General features: G+C 52.6%; 3 protein-coding genes across 10 annotated transcripts; all 3 read right to left on the bottom strand.

The window, feature by feature from the left end:
• Positions 1,412–7,337, bottom strand: FAM189B (family with sequence similarity 189 member B). Of its 4 annotated transcripts, none has more exons than XM_018046234.1 (12): positions 6,452–7,337; positions 6,208–6,342; positions 5,899–6,009; positions 5,673–5,792; positions 5,410–5,517; positions 4,685–4,860; positions 4,458–4,557; positions 4,053–4,122; positions 3,251–3,796; positions 2,582–2,650; positions 2,226–2,479; positions 1,412–2,133 (listed from the first exon to the last, which is right to left on the bottom strand). In XM_018046234.1, the coding sequence occupies exons 1-12, from the start codon at positions 6,674–6,676 to the stop codon at positions 1,960–1,962; spliced, it is 2,088 nt and encodes a 695-aa protein (XP_017901723.1). In that variant the 5' UTR covers positions 6,677–7,337; the 3' UTR covers positions 1,412–1,959. The 4 variants fall into 4 exon arrangements, with proteins under 4 accessions (XP_017901723.1, XP_013832260.1, XP_017901724.1 ...); XM_013976806.2 differs by having other exon boundaries at positions 4,685–4,857; positions 6,452–7,336; XM_018046235.1 differs by having other exon boundaries at positions 6,208–6,264; positions 6,452–7,335.
• Positions 8,009–12,756, bottom strand: SCAMP3 (secretory carrier membrane protein 3). The gene is made up of 9 exons (XM_018046241.1): positions 12,135–12,756; positions 11,724–11,801; positions 10,964–11,086; positions 10,759–10,879; positions 10,158–10,286; positions 9,562–9,721; positions 9,351–9,452; positions 8,745–8,862; positions 8,009–8,463 (listed from the first exon to the last, which is right to left on the bottom strand). Exons 1-9 carry the CDS (start codon positions 12,198–12,200, stop codon positions 8,317–8,319), a joined length of 1,044 nt encoding a protein of 347 aa, XP_017901730.1. The 5' UTR covers positions 12,201–12,756; the 3' UTR covers positions 8,009–8,316.
• On the bottom strand, positions 12,860–21,848 carry CLK2 (CDC like kinase 2). 5 transcript variants are annotated; one of them, XM_018046237.1, is made up of 13 exons: positions 21,528–21,842; positions 19,743–19,912; positions 18,754–18,982; positions 18,011–18,095; positions 17,591–17,657; positions 17,298–17,414; positions 16,346–16,512; positions 15,374–15,468; positions 14,600–14,729; positions 14,416–14,498; positions 14,173–14,252; positions 13,897–13,987; positions 12,860–13,399 (listed from the first exon to the last, which is right to left on the bottom strand). In XM_018046237.1, exons 2-13 carry the CDS (start codon positions 19,910–19,912, stop codon positions 13,214–13,216), a joined length of 1,500 nt encoding a protein of 499 aa, XP_017901726.1. In that variant the 5' UTR covers positions 21,528–21,842; the 3' UTR covers positions 12,860–13,213. The 5 variants fall into 5 exon arrangements, with proteins under 5 accessions (XP_017901726.1, XP_017901725.1, XP_017901729.1 ...); XM_018046236.1 differs by having other exon boundaries at positions 18,011–18,098; XM_018046239.1 differs by having other exon boundaries at positions 12,862–13,399; positions 18,754–18,979; positions 21,528–21,725.

Below are 24,763 nucleotides of genomic sequence, written 5' to 3' on the forward strand. Positions count from 1 at the left end.
CTCAGTCGGGTCCGACTCTTTGCGACCCCAGGGACTGCAGCCTACCAGGCTCCTCCGTCCATGGCATTTTCCAGGCAAGAGTACTGGAGGGGGTGCCGTCGCCTTTTCCGTGGTGAAGAGCTAGCTGGTGCAGTCTCTTGCGCAATGGCAGTTTGATTGGACCAGGTTGTACCTGACCATAGTTTCATAAGGCGTTTGGAGATTATCCTAAATACAATGGGAAGCCATTACATTTAGGCAGAACTTTAATATGACATGATTTCTTACCACTTTGCTGACTGGAGAATGGATTGTGGGAAAAATGGAAATAGATCAATTAAGAGGCAAGGAGAGAGGGTGGTGACTAGGGCTAGGTAGCTGGTGAGACATGGAAGAGCTCAGGTTAAGACTGGACATACCAGATGAGAAAAAAGAAATGAGGCTAATTCCTATGCTTATGGAAAGTGCAGTGAGGTGAGTGGTGGTGCCATGTATTAAAAGAAGAATGTTCCGAGAGGAACAGGCACAAGGGTTGGGAATCAAGAGTTCCACTGTGGCCATGTTGAGTCTGAGACACCCACGAAATATCCAAGGAGAGATGTCACACTGGAGGTTGGAGCTCGTGGAGAGGTAAAGGAGAGAATTATCCATGAGCACATAGATGGCAGTGAAAGCCATGGGTCTTGCAGGGCTACCTACAGACAAACTGGAGGTAGGAAAAAGAGGGCCAAGGGGAGAGCCCTGGGGCTCTCCAGTGTTAATCAGCCAGGCAGAGGTGTGACTGCTGACAAGTGATACCAGGACAGCAAAGTAGGAGGAAATATAGAAGACTATGGCGTCTCTGGGCTTCCCTGGCGGCTCAGTGGGAAAGAATCTGCCTGCCAGTGCAGAAGACTCAGGTTCCATCCCTGGTTTGGGAAGATCCCCAGGAGAAGGAAATGGCACCCCACTCCAGTATTCTTGCCTGTGAAGTCCCATGGACAGAGGAGCCTGGTGGGCTGCAGTCCATGGGGGTCTCAAAAGAGTCAAACACAGCTTAGCAACTAAACAACAACAACGTGATGTCTTTAAAGACAAGAAAGGGGAAAATTCAAGAGAAAAGATGCTGATTACGTGGGTTAAATGCTTCTTAGAGGTGAAGCGAAATGCATGCAAGCAGAGAAACGGCCACTGGGTCTGATACTTCTTATGGTTACTGAAAAATTTGTTTCAAGAGCAGTGTCTGGGGAAAGGGAGGGGAAGGAGCCTGATGGGAATGGGTGAGGAGAGAATGGATGTTTGAGTAGAAGGAAGGAAGAGAAAAAATGTTTGGCTATGAAAAGGGGCAGAGATACTGTGTGGTAGCTGGAAACAGATATCAGTGTCTTCAGAGTTTTCGTAACTAAGAGATGCTAGTACAAATCTCAACGGTGATAAAGAATGATCCAGAAGAGAAGGGAAAAACTGAAATTTATTGAAGGCTTACTTAGTGTGTTAAGAGCTTTACAAACTTTCGTCCTCACAATGTTCTATGGATCAGGCAGTTGAGGTTAAATAACTTGCCCAAGGTCATGCAGTTAGAGGTGGTAGAGCTGAGAGGCCAGCCTGATTTTTCTGACCCTTCATGCCCCACCACCCCATTGCACAGGCGTACATCCTCCTATGTTTAAACACCCGGGACATGCCCGTGCCCTGGCCACAAGCCCTGGTGAATCAGAGTTGCTGTCACGCCAGGGGAACTGGACTTTATTTTTCTCCTCCAGCACCGGAAGCAGAGGCATGTCCCCCCAGAGCCTGAACACCCGTGCAGCACAGGACAGGAGCTCTCCCAGGCCAGACGGCGGAGGCAAGCAGCAGGAGCCCCTAGAGGTAGGAGGGAAACGGATACTTCTGGGACTGTTCAGCAGGTTTCTCTGTGTGTCAGCCAGTGCAAGAGGGTGCTGGGGGCTGCTGTGGCCCCAGCATTCATCTGGATCTGTTCAGTGTTGGGGGATGCCTGGGTCAGAGCCCAGTCTCCCGGCTGCCCCCATTGAGGCTGAGGCTGTGGGGACGGGTAGCACGCTCCAGCCTGCGGCTGGACAGGAGACGCCTCAGGGAGGAGCCGGAGCTTAGGTCTCCGCAGCTGCGAAGGTGGAGGCTCTCTCGGCCTGGCCGGCCCCAGGGGCTCCGGGGCACCTAGATGGGGCCACAGGAGAGAGCATCAGTATGGCCCCTAACTCGAAGCTCCAGGCTTTCCTGGGTGTCTTTCTTGGCTCCCCCGACTCTACCTGTTTATGCCCATGGGCTCCATTCCCATTGGAATCTGGGGCCTTCCTGGACATCTGGAGGAAACGGGTGACCAGGCCCCGGCCTGGCCAGCTGCCCTTCAGGTCCCCCAGGGAGTGGGCTGGTGCAGGGCCCGAGGGCAGGGGGACCTTCTGGAAGGTGGGCACAGGGCGCCGCTTCTCTGCTGAGCGGGCACGGAGCAACTTGGGGGAAGGGCAATGGGCTAGACGGAAGAGGCAGGCTTCAGAGCAGAGCCCTGGGGGGAGAGAGAGGGAGAGTGGGTGGAATGGGAGGTGCAGAAAAGGCCAGGCAGCACTGCCCTATCCCCCACCCCCGGTGAACCAACAGTGTGCCTAACCTGTATCTGCAGAGGAAACGGAAGCAGCTTCTTCCTCAAGCACTTTGGTATAAAGGTCCCTGAATTCAGCTGAAGAGGAGGGGAGAGAAACACAGACTGAGTTGGGAGTGTGCTGTAGACACCCCCACCCATCTTACCGCCCTCCTGAGAACACAAGCCCAGCTCCTACAGCCCACTCCCAACCAAGGGGGCACTGTCGCTGCCCATGTCTGCCAGCAACTAGATGGAACGATCCACCAAATCAGGGACTAAGGCGCCATCACTCTCTGCTGTATCCTCCCCAGTCCCTGGCACATAATGGTAATGACAAGCCTGTTCTGTGCCAGGGCGGAAGCATTTGACCTGCATCTCTTCTCAGTAACGCCACAGTATGTACAGTGAGGTATTGTTATTATACCCATTTTACAGGTTAGAAACCGAGGCTTGGAAAGAGTAGGTAACTAACCCAACCTGGGACCTGTGAGACTGGATTCCAACAACCAAATCCTCTTTTTTTAACCACTAAGCTACTGACTGGTGTGTTTTTCAAGCTGATGTAAGTGTCTGATGCAGGTGCGAATCAGAATTTCTGCCTCCTCAGAAACCCCAGTAATGTCCCAAATCCCGGCGGGCATCATTGGCCCTCTCACTCCCAGTGCCTACCCTCTCCTGAACCTTGCGGGGGCTCACCAGTGTTGCTGGAGGTGGTGATGCCCGGGTCACTGTGGGACCGTGGCAGCAGCAGCGGTGGCAGGGGAGCCGGGTGAGGAGGCCGGTGCCCCGGCGGGGTGAGGGAACCTGAGCTATCGCTGAAGCGGCGAGCCGGGGCTCGGGGGGAAGGGGCCGCAGCTGGCCGGCTGCCTCCCCGGGGGACCCGCCGCCTCAGCTCGGGGAAGCAGGGTCCCACCCAAGGCGGCCAGCCCTCCAGGCGGTGGCAGCTGCGGGCCGCTGTGGGGGCACCCAGTGGGGGTGGGGCTTCGGGGGCAGAGCAGGAATAGGAGCGGGCTGCCCTTGGGGGCCGCCGGGGAAGGGGGCTGTCCTCGAAGGGGCCCCGAAGGCCGCAGTCCAGGCTGAGGCAGTAGCCGGCGCGGCTGCGCTGAATAGAGCGGAAGAGCACGTAGTCAACGGAGCGCACGGAGCCCTGCAACTCCAGCAGGCACGAGTCCTCCGACGGGCTGGAGCCCCCCGGGAGGTCGCCGATGGCTGACAGCACCAGAGACCCGCTGTCCATGGACACTGTGGGCAGCAGGGGCGGCTGGGTAGCATCAGCTTGGCCAGGGCTAGGCAGTGCCTCTTTCCTCAGGACAAGCCCCCTGGGGGCCAGCCTGCCTCGTGTTATCTCAGAGGAGACCACTAAGTCCAGTTTTCCAGGAAAACCCAGCTCTCGCTTGTCACGCACCCACCAACTCAGTCTAATCCCTGCCCTGCCCCCCACCAGCTCCACTCTCCCAGCCTTCCCAGTCTTTGTCCACCCTCCCCACTTTCTGCTCACCGTCTACAATGGAGGCCACTCGCTCGCAGATGCAGGCACCATCATGCAGCTGAGGATCAAACAGAGTGGCCTGCAGAAGACACAAGGGTCAAGCATCCAGCCCTGCACACCGATACGGCCACCCCAGAGGCTTGACAGAGCTCAGGAGACCTAGATTCCAGTCCCGCTCTTGTCACTTTGTCCGAGTCACTTTATGTGGGCCTCAGTTTCCACGTCTGTTAAATGGAAATAATAGTTCTTACCCCACCCACCTCACTACCTTCTCAGGCAGGTCAAAGAGACAGTGGATGTGCTAGTGCTTTAGATCATGAGAACTAGTATTATCTTTATCCAGTACCAGCAGCTCACTCCGATTTTCAGGCTCTGTCTTGAGAGTCCCCAGCCTGCACCAAGCCCTGCTCTCACCTGACTGTCTCCTCGTAGCCCCATGACGGCCTCATAAGAAGGGGGGCAATCAGTAGGGTACAGGGGCACTGGGCTGTCCATGGAGCCATTGTAGGTGATGCTGGCAGAAGGAGGGAAAGGGTCAAAGCCTGGAAAAGAACTATTCTGAAAAGATCCCTCCCCACCAATCTGGTCCCAGCCCCAGTCTCTTTCCTTAGTTCCCCCAATAGGACTCTGCCTGGCCTCACCTCTGCGCATCTGTTTCCGAGCTGCAGGTATACTCTGGGGGGTAGTACGGTGGCGGGGGCACAGGTGGTACAAATTCCTCCAGGTCCAGCATGGTGTGCAGGAGAGGGTCTGGGGGCGAGGAGGTACAGCCCAGAGGCCCCAAAGGGCCTGAGACTGAGCGTTCAGGGGCCAACTGCTGGGGAGCAAGCAGGTCAGCGTGCTTGGATCCTGGGAATACAGCTCCTTGATACCCACATTCCTCTCTCCTCTACATTTTCTGACCCCGCCCCCTCCAAGAAGCTCACTTCTGGCCCCTTCCTCTTCCAGAACAAGTTCCTCTTCTAACTGCCCCAGCTGAGGACCTTCACCTCTTACCCTGCCCATCTAGAAATTCCTCCTCTTTATGGACTCTTCTGCACCCAGAATCACTCTCTGTTCTGTCCCCACCAGAACATCAGCCCGTTATCCCTGCCCCCATCTAAGACCTTCTGGACTCCGCCCAACTTTTAGTCCCATTCTCCAATGCCCTGGGGTTGACATCACACACTTCTGTTACTCCCAGTGATTCCCCTCCTCACCCTCCCTCTTAAATATTCCTACAGTCAACATGCCTATTAGGTGAGCCACAGCCCCTGGTGCTCAAAAGCCAGCGCTGCAGCCACTCCCTCCCCCCAAGAGCAGTCCCAGCACACACACCCCTGCCCCCAGCCTACCTTCGTGGCTTTGACCCCAGCTTCCCACTCACCGTGTGCACAAGGTCCAGGGAGAAGATCTGGATGCAGCAGACAATGGCAGAGAGGGTACAGATTACGGCGGCACAGACGGTGAGCCCACAGACGCTGAAGAGTAAGTTCTGGGGAAGGCGAGAGAGAGGAATGTGAGAGCAGCCTAGGGTGCAGTAAGTCCCACATATTCAGGGCCTGTGAGGACTCAGGAGGAGACACAAGAGTGTGAGCCAGGAAGATGGTGGGAGGGAAAGGAATGGTGGAGATGGGGGTGCATGCTCACCTTGAGGACCCCTCGGGCTTCATCACAGGTGGAGTTAGGGGCAATTTTCAGCTCCTGCCCCGACTCTGGACAGGGCCTGAGAAGACGAGCAGAGGGGCAGCACACGCAGACCTTTCCATCCTGAGTGGGAGTGGAGAGAGTGAGGCAGCCTGAACCCGGACAAGCCGAGCTGTTCCACACACCTCCCCCAACTACTGCACTCAGGCTCGCCCTCCTCAGATCTCACCAAGTTGCATTCTTGGAAGTCTCGGGCCAGCTGAGCGTTTTTACAGGAGAGAACAGAGCCGGCCATGCTGAGCATGACACAGAGCACCGAAAGCAAGGAGAAGAAGGAGATCTGGGAAAAAGAGGGCATAGACTCAGGGCTGAGACCCCCAAAATGCCTTCTACTGCAAATGGAGCCACCCTCGTGCACAGGCATTCATGCCTGGTCAACATGAGTGGAAAAGTCAGTTCCCTTCTTGGGGGCATAAATGGGCATCCCCTCAGGTGCCAGGCACCTGCCTCCCAGTGGGCATCAGACCCTGGCACCTACCACTAGAGTGAATGGCCGCTTCCAAGACACGATGCCAACAACCCCGGAAAATGCCAGCTGGGGATAAAGCGGGCACAGGCTCAGCATGAAGGGGAGGCACCTGGGTGAGCCCTGCACCACAGGGTGTACCCAGCTCTGTAAGGAGTAAGAGGACCAGGAGAGGCCAGGATTTGGACTGGCAGCCGGTGTTGAGGGGTGGGGCCCAAGGAGCCTCCCCCACCCAACAACTGTGCACCCAACTCACCGAGAACCCAGCCCAAGACGGGCAGGATCTCTTGACGCTCTCGGTGGTGGTGATGGAGGAGGCCACCATGCTGAAGGTGACCACCAGGATGCCCAGGAACACCTGACCCAGCCCCAGCGTGAGCAGGGCCTGTAGCCAGGGTCGGTGGAGGCGGAGGTGTGTAAGGCCCCGGGTGCTGGGCCGGCTAGTCAGCGAGCGGCTGGAATCGCTAGGCGAGGGCATCATGCCTGCCGCCCGGTTGCCTGAGCCTTGCTCGGCACCCCCTGGCGCTTGGGAGCATCTCAGAGGCGCCCAAGGCCCCGTCCTTCCTCCTCTCCACCCTCCTCCCTCTAGAGCCCACCCCCTGGCTGGGTCCCCTGAGGCATGGCCCAGGGACTCCAGCTGGGGGGGAGTCCGAGGGGGAGGCCTCACGGAGGGGCCGCGGAGTGCTCCCTCCCCACCACGGGTACTGGACGGGCACCGTAACCGTTACGGCGCTGAGAACGCGGGGGCACCGGCTCATCGCATCTCCCTAGGGAAGAAGGGCGCGGAAAAGGGCCGGTCCGGGAGTGAAGAGAGGGAGGCGTTCCAGAACCGGGAAGGGTGGGAAGGGTAAAAGGCGAGAAGGGTGGGAAAGAAGTCTAGAGAAGAGGTTCGGGTCGGCGTGGGGTGACTCTAGAGGCGCGGTCGGTGTGCCTTCAGAGTGTCCAGTTGGATCCGAGGCCGCCTGGTGGGGAGAGGCTGCGGCGCCGCCGTCTCCAGGGTCGCCAGCCCCACTCCCCTCCCCACCACGCTCTTGCTCCCCTAGCTCAGGCTGCAGCAGGTCCGGGACTGGAGACGGGGGATGGGGGATGAGATGGTGCGGGAGGAGGGGCGTGGTACGAGGGCCAGCGCGCTGCACCCCGGGAGTTGTAGTCCCAGTCGGAGACCGTGGGAGAGAGGGGTGGGAGAGGACGGGGAGGGACGGGAAGGGATGGGGCTGACGGCCGGGCGAGCTGGCCGCCCCCGCTGGTTTGGCGAGGAGCTCCGGCCCCGCGGGGCCCGAGCTAAACCTTTCGGCGCCGCTTGGGCCCCGCCCAGCCTCTCATGCCCCTAGGCCGCTGCGTTCCCAGAAGAGGTAGCGGCTCTATCTTAAAGGAGAAAGTCATTAAAGGAGCGAGGTGGAGAGCTGAGTTCACTGCAGCTCCGCGATTCCACGCCCAACCGGGGACTTCCCTCCCACTTCCTGAGCCAGCCAGTGGGCTCTGCAGTCCCGCCGCCACAGCTCTCCGTTTACACTAAGGCCAGGTCCGACCTTCCCTCCAGAGTCCACAATTCAGCTTCCACTCCAGTCGCTTCCACTTTATCTTCTGCAAGACCTGCTGCTGCTGCTAAGTCGCTTCAGTAGTGTCCAACTCTGTGCGACCCCATAGACGGCAGCCCACTAGGCTCCTCTGTCCCTGGGATTCTCCGGGCAAGAGTACTGGAGTGGGTTGCCCTTTCCTTCTCCAATGCATGAAAGTGAAAAGTGAAAGTGAAGTCGCTCAGTCGTGCCCAGTCTATAAGACCTAGTTCCCATTAAAATTCCAGAAACGGGGATTTGTGTTCCAGTTCCATTTTCTTTTTATTTAAATAACCGAAGCAACAGCCTTGGCACAGCAGAGGGAAGCGGGTCGGGTGTGTAGTTGTGGCAGCAGTGTGGCCTGATGGAGGGGTGAGAGGGAAGCAGTGACTGGGTCACGCTGGGCTCCCCACCCCCTTAGGTCAGGTTCAGCAGTCATGGCTGTATCATTGGGGGTACTATAGTGGAGACATCAAACAGTGATGTCTCAAAAGTCCCAGAGACCTCAGGGATGGGGGCTAGTCGCCTCCCTCAAGTGGAAGGGCCAGGGCATCCCAGTTAGGGGTCACGGGGCCCGGAAGGCATTTTCTGCAGCCCCAGCGGCTGCATTGGCAGCTGCGGTTCGCACCGCAGGGTTGGAGAAAACACCAGCTGCAAACTCTTGCTGGGCCTTCTGAAAGCTGGCACCTGTGCGGCGATACAAAGAGTGGATCTGCAAGTAGAAGACACAGACTTTACAGCATGTTCCAGCCACTGTTAATCCCACTCCAATCTACCATCACGACCACTCAGCAGCCTGTAGCTCTAGCTTTTCCTTCTTGGCTCCCGACCAGCACACACGCACACATACCCCTACAACCGCCCCCTCCGCTCAGGTCCATTAGCTGAGAATCCTTCCATCTGCCTGGCCCTCCCCAGTTGCTCCTGAATGTTCCAGTCAAGTCCCCAGGGACACATGATATCACTCTCCAGGCCCCACCTACAGCCCCTCACCCGCTTCAGCATAACAATTCCCAGCACAGCGATGCCAGTGAAGAACAGGGCAACCAGCAGCATGAGTACAGCTACAGCCGTGTTGACCTTCAGCACCACCAGGGCAGAGATCCAGCCACTGCAAGGAGGAGAAAATCCACGGAAGTGAGGAGAACTGCTCACAGCTCGGTCCCAGTGTTTCCAGCTTCTCCACTCATCCTGTCTTCGAACCAGGGGCCGTTTCCCTGTGGGCCTGGCAACTTGCCGTGCACTGCAGTCCCAAACTAGCTTAACCTCAGCTTCTGAACCATCCTAGCTCTCCAAGCTCTTCCAGACATCCTCACTCCAAACAGACCTTTCTGTTGAGGATGCTTCCTCTTCAACATTACACATGCCTCCTCCAGGAAGCCTCCTCAGACTGAGCATGTCCAACCAGCTTTCCCTTAATCTCTGTTGACAGTACTGTCTGAGCTCTCTATCATGGAGGGTGTCCTGTAACCCTATTAAATCAGTATCTCCCAAGGATTAAAACCACAGTTCCTTTTTCTGAGCAACTCCAGTATCCAATGCTGACTTGATCAAAAGGAGTGGGAGGAAGGGGTGAATGTAAATAGCAGTCTCACAGACCTGAACCCCCAACCTGGGATCCCAATGGCCTGGAGGACAAACAGAACATCCTGGACGAAGAAAATGAAGAAGAAAACGAAGAAATTGAATGAACTGTCACTCCTGCAAAGAGAAAAAAATGGGAAGTGTGGGCAAAGAATCAGGGTTGTAGGAGCAGAAAGGGGCCCCTCCAAGTCCCTTCCCTGCCGTCATGCCCACTGCCCCTTCTTACCGGAAAGCCTTGTACATGGGGCGATACCAGCAGACGAAGGAGCACGGAGTGAAGAGGAGGATCCAGAGGATAGAGAGCCCAAAGCCTGAGCCATTGCTGGTCTCCACACAGAAGCTGGCCAGGCAGGCAAGAAAATTCAAGAGGAGAGCCAGAGTACTGCCTAAGGGTCGGAGGGACAGGATGATGGGTCTGTGAGAGCTTCTTTCCCGAGAAGCCCACCCCACAACCCTCACCGAATGCGGCAGAGTAAGGAAAGGAAGGCAGCTTCCACCTTCACAGGATCCTCAACAGGGGAGACAACCAGCAAACCTCAACTGTGTGTCATCCGGTTTGCAAAGACTTTTAAAAGGATCCAGAATACATTTATGCATATGGACAAGAAGAAGGGGGAGAGCGCAAGAACGTACATTTGCTAGAAGACTGGAGAATAAGTTCTGAGCACTGTAAAAGGAGTAATCTGGAAAATGCCAGAGAAATGAGCCTTCAATGATACTTCATTCAAAGTATCTAGTTCTGGGCGAGTGAGCTCCAGGAAAAGAAATGATATACAACTTACTACCTATACTTTTCCTTCAAAAAGGTTTCTAACTACTCACACATCCAGAGGTAGTACATGGTGGATACTGTTTTCTGAAATTCTTGGGGGATCTCCATGGAGATGTCCTGGAAAAAGCAGGGCTGAACTGGGCAAAAAGAAGGTAGAGGAGGCCAATTGTTCTGTCGAGCTGTAAGGCACAAATAGAGCAGGAGGGCCCCACAAGTGAAACAGAGACCAACAAATCACTCCCCCTTCCTTTTACCCCTGGATTCTCTATTTCCAATTTGAGAGTTCAAGAAGACAAGGGCAAATAGTAAACACTATATTAGTAGTGTTTATTATGACTTTTGTTTACTATGGCTTATAACTTCTAACCACTATGCCCAGGATGTGGGCATCTCTACAACTATATAGTTATCTATATAACTTTGTTTAACCTCACAACAATCCTGTTAAACAGGTACAAACATTATTCTCATTTTACAAGTAAGGAAACTGAGGCACTCAAGATTAAGTAACTTGCCTAAGAGCTCATCCTTAATAAGCCACTGCACCCAAATTCAAACTCTGCAATGTGGTTCCAGTGCCCATGCTCTGAGCTCCTTTGAGACTTCAAAGCTGTCATATGCCCTCCGCAATCCTATCAAGGATCCACTTACTAGCTGCACTGCCCAGGGCAGCATGCTGGAGTTCCCGCTCCCTTCGGTCCAGCTCCTCTGCCTTTCGGTTGAGCTCCTCCTGTTTCTTTAGCAGCTCAGCTGTGGCTGCTGCAGTTGAAGCCTGCCGAGTTAGAGCAGACGGAGATTTGAGTCCTGAACCACAGGGATGCCCCCTCCCCATACCCCTGCCTATACACCCCCCTACCTGGGTGCTGTAGGAGCCATAGTTCTTGGGTTCTGTGGGGCTGAGTTTTCTTGAGGACTGCAAGGGTGGAGCTGAGGGTGGAGCTACTGGAACAGGGGCAGGAGGCTCATAGCTTGGTGGTGGCTGTTGAGTTTGGAAAGACCTTAAGCATCATCTAGTCCCCCATAACACAGGAGGCTAGAGTCTACCTGAATACCTTTAGACCTAAAACTTATTACCTAAAGTGGCAGCCCCTCCCCCCAGTTATTAGAAAGCTAGTCACTGTGTTTATATCATAGAACTCTCTAACAACTTGCAGCTACCCTCACATCAAGTTCCTTAGCCAAGATTCAAAGCATTCATCTACCAAATCAACCTCCTTAAACTCTTACATTTTTATATTTCAGTGAGACAACCAGGTCTAGTCTTCTTCATCCCTTGCTTTCTAATTGTGTACCTAAGCATACTTTGTTTTCTCAACTCCAACCAAGCCCATCCCTTTTCATTTTTAAAAAAGCCTCCCCAGACAGGGTCTTCATCAGGCCCTGATAGAATCCAGGTAATCCCAAGACTGACATTTAGAGCTCAAACTGACAGATCTCTGGCCTTGATGTCTTTAGATGGGTTAGGCATCCCATGGCAGACTGGCCTCTTCCAGGGAACCAAGATCACGGTGCTTCTTTCTTCTTTTGCGTGCAGAAAAGTCCCCTGGACCTCAATACAGTGGGCTTGTTGGCATACCCTACCCTTCCCGGCCTTCCTGTGCTCTCCAGAATCTCACCTCCCGGGTCTCAAAAGGGTTGTAGACGTCAAGAGTAGCATAGTGCGTGCTGGGTCGATGCTGGATCACAGCTGGGTCCTGTGGGCAGAGAGCTGCGGCTCAGTTGGCACCTGGTGCCTCTGCGGGAACTCATAGGGGCCTCTTTTCAATTGCTGTGGCTCCAAGAACTGCAGCTTGGGGCCAGGCTGTTGGCCAATATATCTGCCCCCAACCTTTCACCCACACTACCAGTACCAGCGCCTTTAGGGGCAGGGCCCGCCCCCCAAGGATGCTCACTGGTTTGGAGTCGTCGTCACACCCACGTGGCGGCCCTTCCTTGGATCAAATGTCACGAACAGGAATACAAGTTAGCCCGACCCTCTAGAACCGAGAAACCACCCCAGCAGCCTAAAAGAGGTCGGCGCAAGTCACCTGAAAGGGGTTGTCAAGCTCGCCGGGCTCGGCGAAGGGGTTTCCACCGTCTCTGCTTTGAGCCATGTTTGCAACTTCGGCTTGGGCCGCCCCTGCCCTCCACGCCCCTGCCGTGGCAGTGGCGGCGGCAGCGGCTCTCAGAGCTCCCTCCGCTCCGCTCTTCTCGGTCCGCCCCGCTTCCCTGTGCACGGATTGGCTGTACCGACCGGAAGGGTCACAAGGATCCCCGCAGCAGCAGCGAGTTGCGCCTGCGTCTCGGATAAAGGAAAAGAAGGAAGTGCCCCCACGTGACGCCTCTAACTCGGTCTCAGGAGCCAAGTACCGCCCCTTCCCACGTGACTTCCTTCAACTAACGAACTACACCTCCCAGTAGGCCTCGCGTTAGAATCCCGATCCGCCCTAGCCTTCGAAAGAGTATGATGGGAGTCCTCCGACCGGAGGTGGCGGTATCCCAGACCAGTTCAGGAAGTTTTTTACCTGGACTTCTGACCCTACCCTGGGGCCCAGCCTAACAGCTATACTAACCGAACCTCTTTCCCAAACCTCATTATCCACATCAAATATGTGCTCACTTTATAACCCTTTCTTACAGTCAAATGTTACCCACCCATCGCTCAGATAAACTGGTAGCCTGAGGTTAATTTTGAAGGGTAAGATGGGACTCCCTTCGTTGCCAATCTAATCATCCCACCACCCCAGCATCTCCAAACCTCAAACTCCAGGGATGGGGGTCGGGTGAAGCACATCATTTTATTTCACAAAGACTGTACAAAACTCCTTATAAAACATGGTGTAGATCCCTTCTGGTTACCTCATTCTGCCCAGATCCAACTCAGCTGTTGAAGGGGCAGCTGAGGGTGGGAAGAGTGTGAGATGGAATAGCATTATGTACAAGGCAGGGGTTGAAGCGGTGGTACAAGTTCTTTCATATTTACACTATTTCACATATTCACAGGTACATAGGGAGCCAGGAGGAAGGAGTGAGCTCCGGCTCTGTTCTCTTGTATAAAAAAGCACCAGTGTCCTGGACTGGACACCCACTGCTGTTAGGAGACACAGGGGTGCCCAGGGACAGATCGTCACCGACTGATATCTCGACTGGAGTCCCACAACTTGGCGTTAGGTGGCTCAGCCCGAAGGCGGGCGAAGAAAGGGTGTTGAAGGGCTTCGCCCAAGGTCAGCCGCTTGGCAGGTTCATACTCTAGCATGCTTTCAATCAGATCGAAGAGCTGGTGGTGTTCCTCTGCCTCTGAGGTCAAATACCGCTGGTGGTGGAGGGCAGGAAAAAGGTGAGGCACGATGCCTTATAAGCCCTGCCTTCTTCAAGGCCCTAGCTTTCAATCCTGAAGGACCAAGGATCTGCTCGTGACCGTATGCTGCTACTGGACTAGGACCACACCAGGGCCATCTCTGATGTTACAGCTCAACCTGCCTTCCCACTGGCACAGTTATTCCTTCATACTCTCTGAAAGTTCTACTTATTTTTATCCTCGACAACTTCATGAATCTCCTTTAGCTCAATAAAATGTAAGCTCTTCAAAAGCAGTTTATTTTTTCTGGTTGGCTCAAGAAATAAATGGCTGTCTAACCTCATTCCTTTCATAAAGGAACCCACTCCCTTTCTCTATCAACAAAAGATTTCTTTCTGTCTTCCTCCCCTTGTTTCCTAACTCTGCTTGTGAAAGGCATTCCAGGGGCAAAACACCTTAAGAAGGAAGGGACCTCTGGGTGGTGGGCACTATTCACTCCCAGTCCGGCTCACCCGAAGTGGTTTGCAGTTTTCACGAACGTAGCGCCCAGCTGATGTGTTCTCATCCCAATCCAGGCGACCCCGATAAAAATATTTCTGCTTCCTAGAGGGGAAGGGGGAAGTTGAGGAATCAGGAGGTTCCTCTTGTTATGGGATTGATTTCCCTTATTCTCCCATCTGAGAGTAGCTGAGAGCAAGGCAGGTGTTGAAGAGAAAAGAAAATGTGATAGAGATCAATTTTGTGGAGAGAAAAGGAGAAGGGTTACATTCCTCCCACTCCAGGTTCACCTTGTCTTTCGGATCATCCGGGAAGGGATGGGACCCAGGATCCTTTCCATCATGGCTAGATGCTCTCTGTTGTCATGGGTCTGGGAAACAAAGACAGAACTGAGCAAGGGACTGAGAAGGGATGCTGGGGTCTAGCTGCTGGGAAGCTAAGCAATGTGGAGGAATGAGCAGGCAGTTTCTCAGCAGAGAAGGAAATCAGGTAGAAGAATGCCTAGTGGTCTCATAAGACACCCAACCACTTACTTGGAAGAGGGTGAAGCCAACATAGTATTCGAAGATGATACAGCCTATACTCCACACATCACAAGGCTGAGACCAGCCCAACTCTAGGTAGGGATGGGAAGGAAAGGTATTATGAGGCTCGGGGGCCCCCCTCACCACCATACCACCTCACATACTTGGACCATCTTGTCCTTCCCCCTCTTACCAAGAATGACCTCTGGCGCTCGATAATGGCGGGTGGAGACAATGGTACTATGGTGCTCATGGTCAAAGGTGGCACTGCCAAAGTCCACTACCCGCACGGCTGTGCTCTTCACACTGCGCTCATCCCGCTTCTAGGAGGCAAAGCAGGAAAAACATGAACCTCTGCACCAAGACTGAGAGAAAAAACAGACCAAGATTCTACTGCTATTCTCTAAAGCGCTTCTGAGCCTTAAAAAACCAACTCTGACCTCGTGCCCGCTCCACACGTCTTCTGCTTTTACAGCCTCCCCCATATCCATCAGAGTGGATGGATAGGGATGGATAGGATGGATAGGAACGGGGGAGAAAGAGGATTTAGGAGTAACTATAGAATAGCATGCATCTGAAAAGTATACCTAAGTGACTGGTATACAGTTTTTCGATAACATATAGCAGATAGCAAAGTGAGGAATAGCTTCCTTAGCTGAGATCCCCATGATCTCCAGTTAGTCAACAGGGCTGAGCTTTCCTTACAGAAAAAAGAAACCAAACCAAGAACCTTGTAAGCATTTTCACTATACAGGAAAGTTAACTGAGGTTCTGCTTCCAAATTCTCTTTGAATCTAAATCTTAAATCTCTCCCTTTCCACCTATTTTGGTATTGTTTTTTTTCAGAGCCAGAGCAGAAAGTGTGGGAGAAAAAAGTAAAAGGGGGGACAAAAAGGGCTAAAAGAAAGGCAAAGAGGCAATGGCCACCTGTGCGCACTGGCCAAGGGACAGACCCTGTCCACCTTACCTTCTCTAGGTTGTAGGTGAGCTCGTAGTCCGAATTCACAAACAGAATATTTTCAGGCTTGAGGTCCGTATGTGTCAGCTTGTTATCATGGAGGACTGCAGAGGAGAAGGCCAGGTCAGGGTTGGTCCAGGTGGCTAGAACTAACTACTACCAGCTGACTCCACGCTTGGTCACCTAGCTCAAAGCTGGTGAGGAGGCAGGTCCAGAAGCACTTGGCTGCTTTCTGCTCTACTTCCAAATGAAATGCCTAGTCTGACAAGCTCTATGCTTATTAACATAAGTTATATATATATTTCTCAACCAATGTATAGATGGTTTGCTATCGTTTTTTCCTTCCCCTGGTCACACCTCATGATATGCAGGGATCTTACTTCCCTAACCAAGGGTTGAACCCTGCAACGGAGTGTGGAGTCTTAACCAGTGGACTATCACAGAAGTCCCGATGAGTTGTATTTTTGTGCTTTAACATGTGTCTATCTGATTCCTGTGAATTTAATTCTGTGAAACTGTATTATTCTGATGACTGAGGAGGAAGTATGTACTAGTCTGAATTCTCAACCTGGCACCTTGGCTACTCCCTGCTCCCACCTGGCTTGCTGAGAGCAGACAGCGTCTCAGCTCCAGACGAGTGCCAACCTCTAGCGTGAGGAATCTTTTTGTCTCTTTGTGCTTAGTGCCTGACTTACTTTCCCAAAGAAGGGGAGTGAAGGAAAAAAGAGGTAATTAAGAGCTCTGACTTCAAATGCTTTCTCTTCGAGCTCTTGCTAGGTTGAATGTGGAGGAGAAACAATCAGTGATGACAAAAGTGAAGGAGTTAAGTCAGAAGAGGAGGAGATGCCAACAGGACAGTGAACAGAAGAGCTGCAGACTGCCGAGGTGCCTGTTGAGGGGATTCACCAGTGCACAACTGAGACCCAAGAGGTCCAGCGGAGGAAGGGGCTGCCCGAGTCCGCCTTGGCCCACCCCACTCACACTTGACGGCCTGGCACAGCTGGAAGGCCATGTGGCGCACTTGGTGGATGGGGTAGGGCAGGTAGTTGTTGTCTTTGAGGAAATCGAAGGTGCTAAGGCCCAGAAGCTCAAAGGAGATACACATGTGGCCATGGTAGTCAAACCAGTCAAACATCTGGACACAGAGGCTGGGAAGAGAGATGGGAAGGGGATGTCTGAGGAGCTCCCATCTGTCCACCACCCCTCCAACAAAGGACTACTGCTGCTGACTGCACATACTTGGGTAAAAACATGCCAGCTATTATCACCAAGAAAATTCAGTTCAACTACAGAATGGCCTTTCTGGCAGACCCAGGAAGAGAAGTACTACTTGCCAAACTTCAAACCATTTTCCTGCAACATTTCAAATAGTTAAATAGGAGCTGCTGAGTGCCAGGCTCCAACGTGGACCCTGAACTGTCACACTGCCACTCCGTCAACATGACCCCAGCTCCTGCTCTTGAAATTCACTCACCATCAGCCATCACTGGGCCCATGTTTACACCTACTTATGTCTTTCAGTAATACTCTTAAATTTTACATTTTGATTATGCAACGTGTGAGAACAGAGAAATTATACATAAACACCTGCAACTTCATTAGCGTAGTTCTATTAAAAGCTCAAGTACTTTTTTGATGAAAAATGTTGATTCTCAGTCTCAGGGCCATTTCCAGGGCACATTCCTACAAAGGTCATCCTGAATTGGAGCTCAACTACAGAGCAATCTAACTGCCCCCGAAACAAGGAGAATGGATTACAGCATGTCCCAGGCCCTTCCTTCCTTTCAGTAACAGTAATGTTCTACTCCTCCACGATGATGAACAGAAAACGAGACAGTCTACAACTCCTCTGCCTGTCTAGTCCATGTTGGGAAGGTTTTCCCGTCTTGAGGTGTAGCCTCTCAGACGCCCCACATACTCCAGCAGCGCTTACTTCTTGTTGTCAGGGTCCTTCTCATTGATTTTCTCCAGCACGTTGATTTCTAGTCGAGCTGCTTCCTTGTACTTTTCCACATTTTTAATGATCTTCAGGGCAACCCGAGCCCCACCCCTACAGGATGGCAGGAAAGGCTTTTGCTGGAATCTCAAGAATATCTCAGAAGGAACAGGGCTGCCTGGGGATTAAGAAATCCTATCTTTGGCTCATTAACGAAAAAAAGCCTCAGATAACCCTCACTACCTCTTTATGGCTAACAGGTGTGGAGTCTGGAGCGGGCTGACATTTACCTGCGATGGTCAACACACTGTACAACTCGGCCGAAGGTCCCCTCTCCCAAGGTGCTGACAATTTCATCTGAAATGAAAAAAGCAGGGTGGGGGAGAAGGGGGGGAGAAAGGGTGGGGAATGAGTTCAGTTTGAAGAAAAAAGGGCACAGCAGTCTGGGGTGAGGAGATGAAGGAAGGGGGAACAGATACAGATGGTCACAGGGGAAGAAAACCCCTGCGTGATTCCCACCACCTTTAACCCAGGGGCCATGAGAGCTGGGAGTGGACAGCAGAGGTCAATTCTCAACAGCAACTCAAACCACCCAGATAAACAACACCACTGAGAAAAGGCAAAAGAGGCTGTGGCTTGGGTTGGCTCAGGACGTTAGGATGGCTATGGGACCATTACAGGCTATAGGATTGTTACGATTTGGCTTGTACATCGCTCTTGTAGCCAGTCCCCGACGTGGTAGATGAGGTGGCCCTCAGCGTCGTCCTCTACACTCTTGGCTCTCCGGCTGCTGTGCTGCTGTCGGGGGGCGGGGGGGGTCGGAGCAAGCCAGGTGTCGGAGCGGGGGCCGGAGGGAGGCGGGGTGGGTGGTGGAGGGGTCACCGGTCACAGGCGCCCAGCCAGGGGGGGACAGACAATGATGGGGGACAGTGGAAGGGAACACGTCAGATGCAGTAAGGCGGATCGGGGTGAGAAGAGAGAGCGGCGCGCAATCCCAAGTCCCCAAACCCAAAATGGGAACGGGGAGAGGCACGGGCAGAGCGGAGAAGTGGTGTTGTTGCCAATGTCACCCACAACCCCATGCTCTACACGGTGCCCTTCCAGGCAGGCACAGGTCTCCCCTTGCTCCCACCCAAGCCCACCTGCTGAGGGGGCCAGAGTCCAGGGCTTGGGGGAGAAAGGCTGTTCACAAGCAAGGTCCCCATTAGAAAATGGAGGCCTCTGGGGGGTGGAAGAGCTGCTCCCAACACAATAAGCCCAGCATGCCAGGGAGGGCACGGGGGTTCACAAATGCTCTGTGCCCATTCACCTCCGAAGCAGATTCAGGGCCCTCCAAGAGCTGGAGAGCTTCCAAGCGAATACCTCAGTGTTCACGTCCCAATGTTTCTCACTTACCGGGGTCCCAGAGGGCTGAAGAAGAGTGGGGAGAGGAAGGGCCTGGGCTAGCACTCACCGAAGACGAACGGCTGAACGTCCGGCTGCGCCGCCTCCGCCGTCGGTGCTTCCTACGGCTGCTGCGCTGGCTGCGGTAACTGCTGTTCTCCCGATGGTACTCGTAGGAATGCCGGTAGTCTGTGTCATAGTAGGCTTCTCCCCGATCTCGGCTGTAGTCGTTGCGCCTGTAGCTGCCACAGTATCGCCGCTCATACGCCCTCCGATCGGATGAACGATCGTCATAGCTGCTGTTGGACAACAAACACCCTAATTAGGTGCATCTGTTCAGGTCACAGTCCTTGCCATACCATTTAACAAGGTCCCCCTGCACTGAGGAAAAGGAGTAACGTGAGAAAAGTAGTTCTCACACACTCAAACCACTCTGAGAGGAACAAGAGCCAGGGCCGTGAAATAACTAAGCACAGAGGAGGACCCCCACATCTGCACATCACCATAACCTCTAAAAAGACACCTGCAGGACAACTCCCCCTGAGGGCCTCCTCCTCCCTTCCAGAGATGTAATGGCATGAAGAGTTGCTTCTCTCTCAAGCCATTTCTGACTGACATGCAGCTTTGCTCCAAACTATCCTTAACCCATCCCTTCCGCTGAACATGCGGCTGACTTATTCAAACCATGGAGACTGAACTCTGTTTTATCTATTAACTGACAAGCCATCTCAAGTTCCTAGTCCTTTGCATTTGCTTTCCGTTTGCCTACAACACTTCTCTTGTCATTCAGACAAGCTCAGATGCCACGTTCTCTGGGAAGTTTTCCCTGATCTATGTATCTTGCCCCCCCTGCAATCAAACCTGTTGGAGGCTTCCTTAGCCCCTTTCAAACATACTTCCTCTGTGATAACACTCAACACCACAGTGTAAATGGGTTAAATTGATACCCATTTTGAGCATCACATTATATTAGCTACTTAGGTTGAAACTAATAAATCTTTGTTAAATAAACAAATAAGTGAGTGGGTCTAATTTGAGTTTTTCTTCCTGAAGCCTCACCTCCGGGAACGGACATGGTAACTGTCTTCCCGTCGGCGCCGCCGTGTACGGTCACTGCTGCTTGACCAGGAGCGGCTTCTTCGTCGCTTATGCTTTCGGCTCCGATAGTGCTCATGGTAACTCCCCCTGCTGCCTCTCTCTGAAGAGTGGTACCTTCGAGGATGAGGCATCTGTAAGGAAAGGGAAAGGAGAAATAGTAGGGGCAGGATCTGAGTTTTCAGAAATCCCCTCCAAGAACTGGCTGCCCTAGAAATGCTGTTTTCTGCTCTTCAATTTCTACTTTTCTTTTTTTTTTAAACCATTCGCAACTCCTCAGTCTTCCTCTGGGCTTACAATTTCTCCTTGATAGAGAAGTATACTAACTCTGGTTGAAAACTTAAGGAATCTTCCTCCTACTCAGCTCATTGCTCTGTTCTGATTTTCCTCCAACAGGGGGTCTCCTGAAGACACTCAGGTCTGGGCCACAGCTCACATTACAGGTGAGACTGTGCAACTCATGAAGACTGCAACAATTCATCCTTGGCTGGTATCTAGGGTAGATCTGAGGCATTCTGAGTTCCTTACAACTCAAAGAGAATAATGATTTACCACACAATATTATCACAAATGTTTTACAATTACTCAAAGTGTAGATTATCTCCCCAAATAGGCCATCCATGTCCTGAGGGCAGGCATCCAGTTTCCCAGGTATAGTTGTATAAACCAAATGTAAGTTTCAGGAATCTGGGTCTGGCCCTTTGAACTATCTTAATCATTTCTCACATCACTGGCCAAATCTCCCATAGTTTTAATACAATACACGAGGCTCCAGGCTGCAGTCAGCTTCACATCCAGCCTCCCCTCTTTTGTGCTTACTATGTATAGAATAACTGATTTTTAATTAATATCAGCACCAGTAAACTAAGTTGGCCAGCTTTCAGTGATTGGACTGAAATGGTATGATGCACAAACTTTTTTTCCTTCAAGGAAAGAATCGGAAAGAAATCAGTCACAATCAGGGAAGATGAGACTAGGACAGAATGAGATAGATCCAAAGATAGCAGGGAGAGAAGTCTTGTTGGGTGGGTTGGGGTGGCAGCATTAGGTGCAGAAAAGGCTTAAGAGACTCCAACATCTGGCTCCCATTTTGAGCTACTTCTCAAATTGAGGAGGCGGGTGGCATTCGATTCATTCTTGGCCCTACAGTGCTTAAGACAACCAAGAAGATGCAAACACACTATTCTCCCAAGTAATCCAACTGCGCTTAGCACAGCCACACAAATGTCATCTTACCAAATACACACGGCCACCAAAGCTCCTCACAGGCTTTCCTTCTCCCCATCCCCCAAGATCTCCAGCCTACCACCTTTCTCAACTTCTTTATCTTTTTTTTTCCCTTTCTCACTTAGAAAATCCAGAACTCACTCCTGAAGTCAAACTCTCTCCATATCCTCCAAGGGACACGACGGTTCTCTGGTCCAACTTTGATATTCCGTTCTTCTCATCTCTGAAACCACTCCTATTCGCATTCCATCACTCCTCCTACTTTGATCTCTCCCAACTTCCCTACTGCTTTTCCCAAAGTACATCTAAGGCAGGTCGACCTTCCACCTCATCTTCCTACACTGCACCTCTGCCACTTTCCAGGTTTCAGCCCCTAGAAATGGTGCTCTAGAATGGGGCTTTTCAGCCCCTCTCCTAATCTCGCCCGGGCCCCTTGCCCCCAATCCAATCTTCTCTCCGCCCGCCCCACAGTCGCCGCCATCTTTCCGCGCGGCCCCGCGGCCCGCCAGCCCGCGCGCTCACCGTTCTGGCGGCGAGGCCCGTGCGCTTGTCCCACAGGAAGTCCGTGATGGCGGCGGCACTGCGGCCGGAGTCCCGGCACCCCCGCGGCGACGAAGTGCGGCTCCACCCCCCCAACCCGAGACCCTGAGACCTCCCGCCTAGTTCCCGGGCTCCGCTCCAGTCCCTCCCGCCCCGGCTCCGTCCCCGCCCCCAGGATTCGCTTGGCGCCGCTCGCACCGCCCCCGCCCGGGGCCCGATCCCAGCTCGGTCTCCGGCTCTGGCCTCTCCGATCCGCCGCCGCCACCGCGAGCGAGCACGTACGCACGTCCTGCGTCGCTTCCCAGCTACCCCTGGGCTCCGCCCCCCCAGGACCGCGCACGCCTGCGCGTCCTCGCGTAGCTCGCTGCGGTCGGCCGGTTGGAGCAGAGGAGCTACTGGGGGCGGAAGTTCATGGGGCGGGGAGAGAGTCGCCGGGGATTACCGGGCAGAGCTGCCCCACCTAATGTCCTTCCGTTCAGTTCAGTCGCTCAGTCGTGTCCGACTCTTTGCGACCCCATGAATCTCAGCACGCCAGGCCTCCCTGTCCATCACCAACTCCCGGAGTTCACTCAGACTCATGTCCATCGAGTCAGTGATGCCATCCAGCCATCTCATCCTCTGTCGTCCCCTTCTCCGGCCCCCAATCCCTCCCAGCATCAGGGTCTTTTCCAATGAGTCAACTCTACGCATGAGGTGGACAGAGTATTGGCGTTTCAGCTTTAGCATCAGTCCTTCCAATGAACACCCAGGACTGATCTCCTTTAGGATGGACTGGTTGGATTTCCTTGCAGTCCAAGGGACTCTCAAAAGTCTTCTCCAACACCACAGTTCAAAGGCATCAATTCTCCGGCGTTCAGCTTTCTTCACAGTCCAACTCTCATATTCATACATGACCACTGGAAAAACCATACCCTTGACTAGACGAACCTTTGTTGGCAAAGTAATGTCTCTGCTTTTGAATATGCTATCTAGATTGGTCATAACTTTCCTTCCCAGGAGTAAGCGTCTTTTAATGTAGGTGGTGTGTCCTTCCGTAGTTTTCCTCAATCTTTTACCTATTTCATGAGACTTCTGTGTCTTGTTTTGTTAGGTTTGAAGGTTGAAAAGAAGGGCTTGTCGTTACGGGATGTTGCCACTCTGCTAAGCTTTGAGGCTTGTGATGCGGTGTGACTCTCGAGCATAGCCTCTAAATATTCAGTTCTTAAAAAGCAGTTCGCAACCTAACCACAGCAAAGAGGGCTCCCACCTTTCCTCTTGAACAAAAGCTATGCACTTTTGGGAGAGGGGCGGGGCATCGCCTTGGAGGTAAGGTTTGAAAAATGGGGTGATGGAGAATCAAGTGCCAAAGAAGGGAAAATTTGAGAACTTTATGTTACATACTTACACATAATATATGAGAAGTGTAAGTTTACTGAATTAAAAAATAAAAAGGAAAAAGAAGGAGGCGTTGAGAAAAACTAGGTGAGTTAAAGACACTATAGAAGGAATTGAGTAATAATAAGGGAAATGAAAAAAATAACCTGAGGATAACTATATTCAAGTAAAGAAATATCAGAGGGGGGCCAGGATGGAAGATAATCAGATGGAGCTTCTTACATCAGTTGGCCAGAAATAGTTTAGAAAAAGTTCCTAAAATAGATGAGGAAGGATAATTAAGAGGTGAGGAGGAAGTGTAGTTCACTTCCTCTTCCATGAACACTTTCCCTTATTCATGCAACAACCATTTACTAAGTGTCCACTTCGTGTTCAGCATTGTGTCACGTGTAACCCTCTTGTTCTTCAGCGCTCCATAGTCTAATGGAAGAGAAAGACCTCTCTTCCATAAAATAATGGCAGCCTTGTGACAAGAGCTGTTATGAACAGTGGTGTCCTGGTCACTGTAGGAAAGCTGTAGACTAGACCCTAGCTTGAGGGGAAAAAGAGTTATAAATGCATGTCTAGGTTTCCTAGAGGAGATGACATCTGAACCAACTGTTGAAAAGTGAATTGGAGAAGACCGGGCAGAGAAAATACAAAGGTCTAGAGACAAAGCAGAACGAAGCATTTAAACAGAATTGGAGTCCTGGCTTTCAACAGAGGAACTATCAGAAGAGAGGTTGTTAAAACTAGGTTCAGATTTTACAGGGCCTTGTATGTCATTCTAAGGAGTTTAACTGTAATCCCATAGAAGATGGGGAAGTTTGAAGGACGTTAAGCAAATGATAAAGCTACATTGGGATTTAGGAAGGTAACTCTGGCAGACTAAGGTAACTCTGGAAAACGAATTGCCCTGAGAGAGTTTGGAGACCCCTTAAGAGGCATCTGAAATATTCTAGGTGAACAAATTCTGAGCGCTTGAAATAAGGCAGTGATAATAAGAAGTGGAGATAAGGGGAAGAATCTGAGATATTTAAGAACTTTTAGGGAATTCCCTGCCAATCCAGTGGTTAGGACTTTGCACCTTCACTGCCAAAGGCCCAAGTTCAATCCCTGGTCGGGGAACCAAGATCCTGCAAGCTGCCCAGCACAGCGCCCCGGCCCCCCAAAAGAGAATTTATAGCCCTTTCCATCACATAGCACTGTAATTTACCTGTCTTGTCTGCAAGCATAGACGAGCGCTGGCTTTATGGACAGGACTTTGTGTTCATCCTCAGCGTCCACTCAGTGACTGGCAGAGTTGCTCTTGGTGAGGGCTGACAGATGAGTTTGGAAATGAAATACTAGAGGGAGCAATATGAAGAAGTCAGAGGAAACGAGTATGTCTAGAAGAGTGTTACGAGGAAAAAAGTGAAATGCAGGAAGTCCGTAAGGCAGAGAGGATAAGAGGAAGCTCAAAAGGCATTCCCCATCTCTTCCCAATTTCTCGTCCTCGCAAGCCGCACGAGCTACAGCCAGCGTCCGGTTTTCCCGCCAGTTGCGGGAGGCTCCGCCTCCCTGGCGTTCAGTGGATAAAAGCCCTTCAGCCCTAGACCACACCCTCTCTGTTGGCTCCCGCAGCGTTTCCCCTCCTTCTCTTCCTATACTTGGAGGACGGCCCATATTGGCTAAGCCACGCCTACTTCAGTGTCCCTCTCGTTACGGACTACATTGGTCCCGCCTCTTTCCGAGATGGCTCTCGGTGGACCCCGCCTCCGCCCTCCCTGCCCAGCCTCCGTGCAGCTGTCGCCAGGGGGCGCAGCGCGACCCGCCAGCCACCCTCGGAGGAGTCTGTCGCACACACCCCCTCCGCCCGGCTCTCT

This window comes from Capra hircus, chromosome 3, assembly GCF_001704415.2.
Source record: "Capra hircus breed San Clemente chromosome 3, ASM170441v1, whole genome shotgun sequence".
NCBI classification, from domain to species: Eukaryota; Metazoa; Chordata; class Mammalia; order Artiodactyla; family Bovidae; genus Capra; species Capra hircus.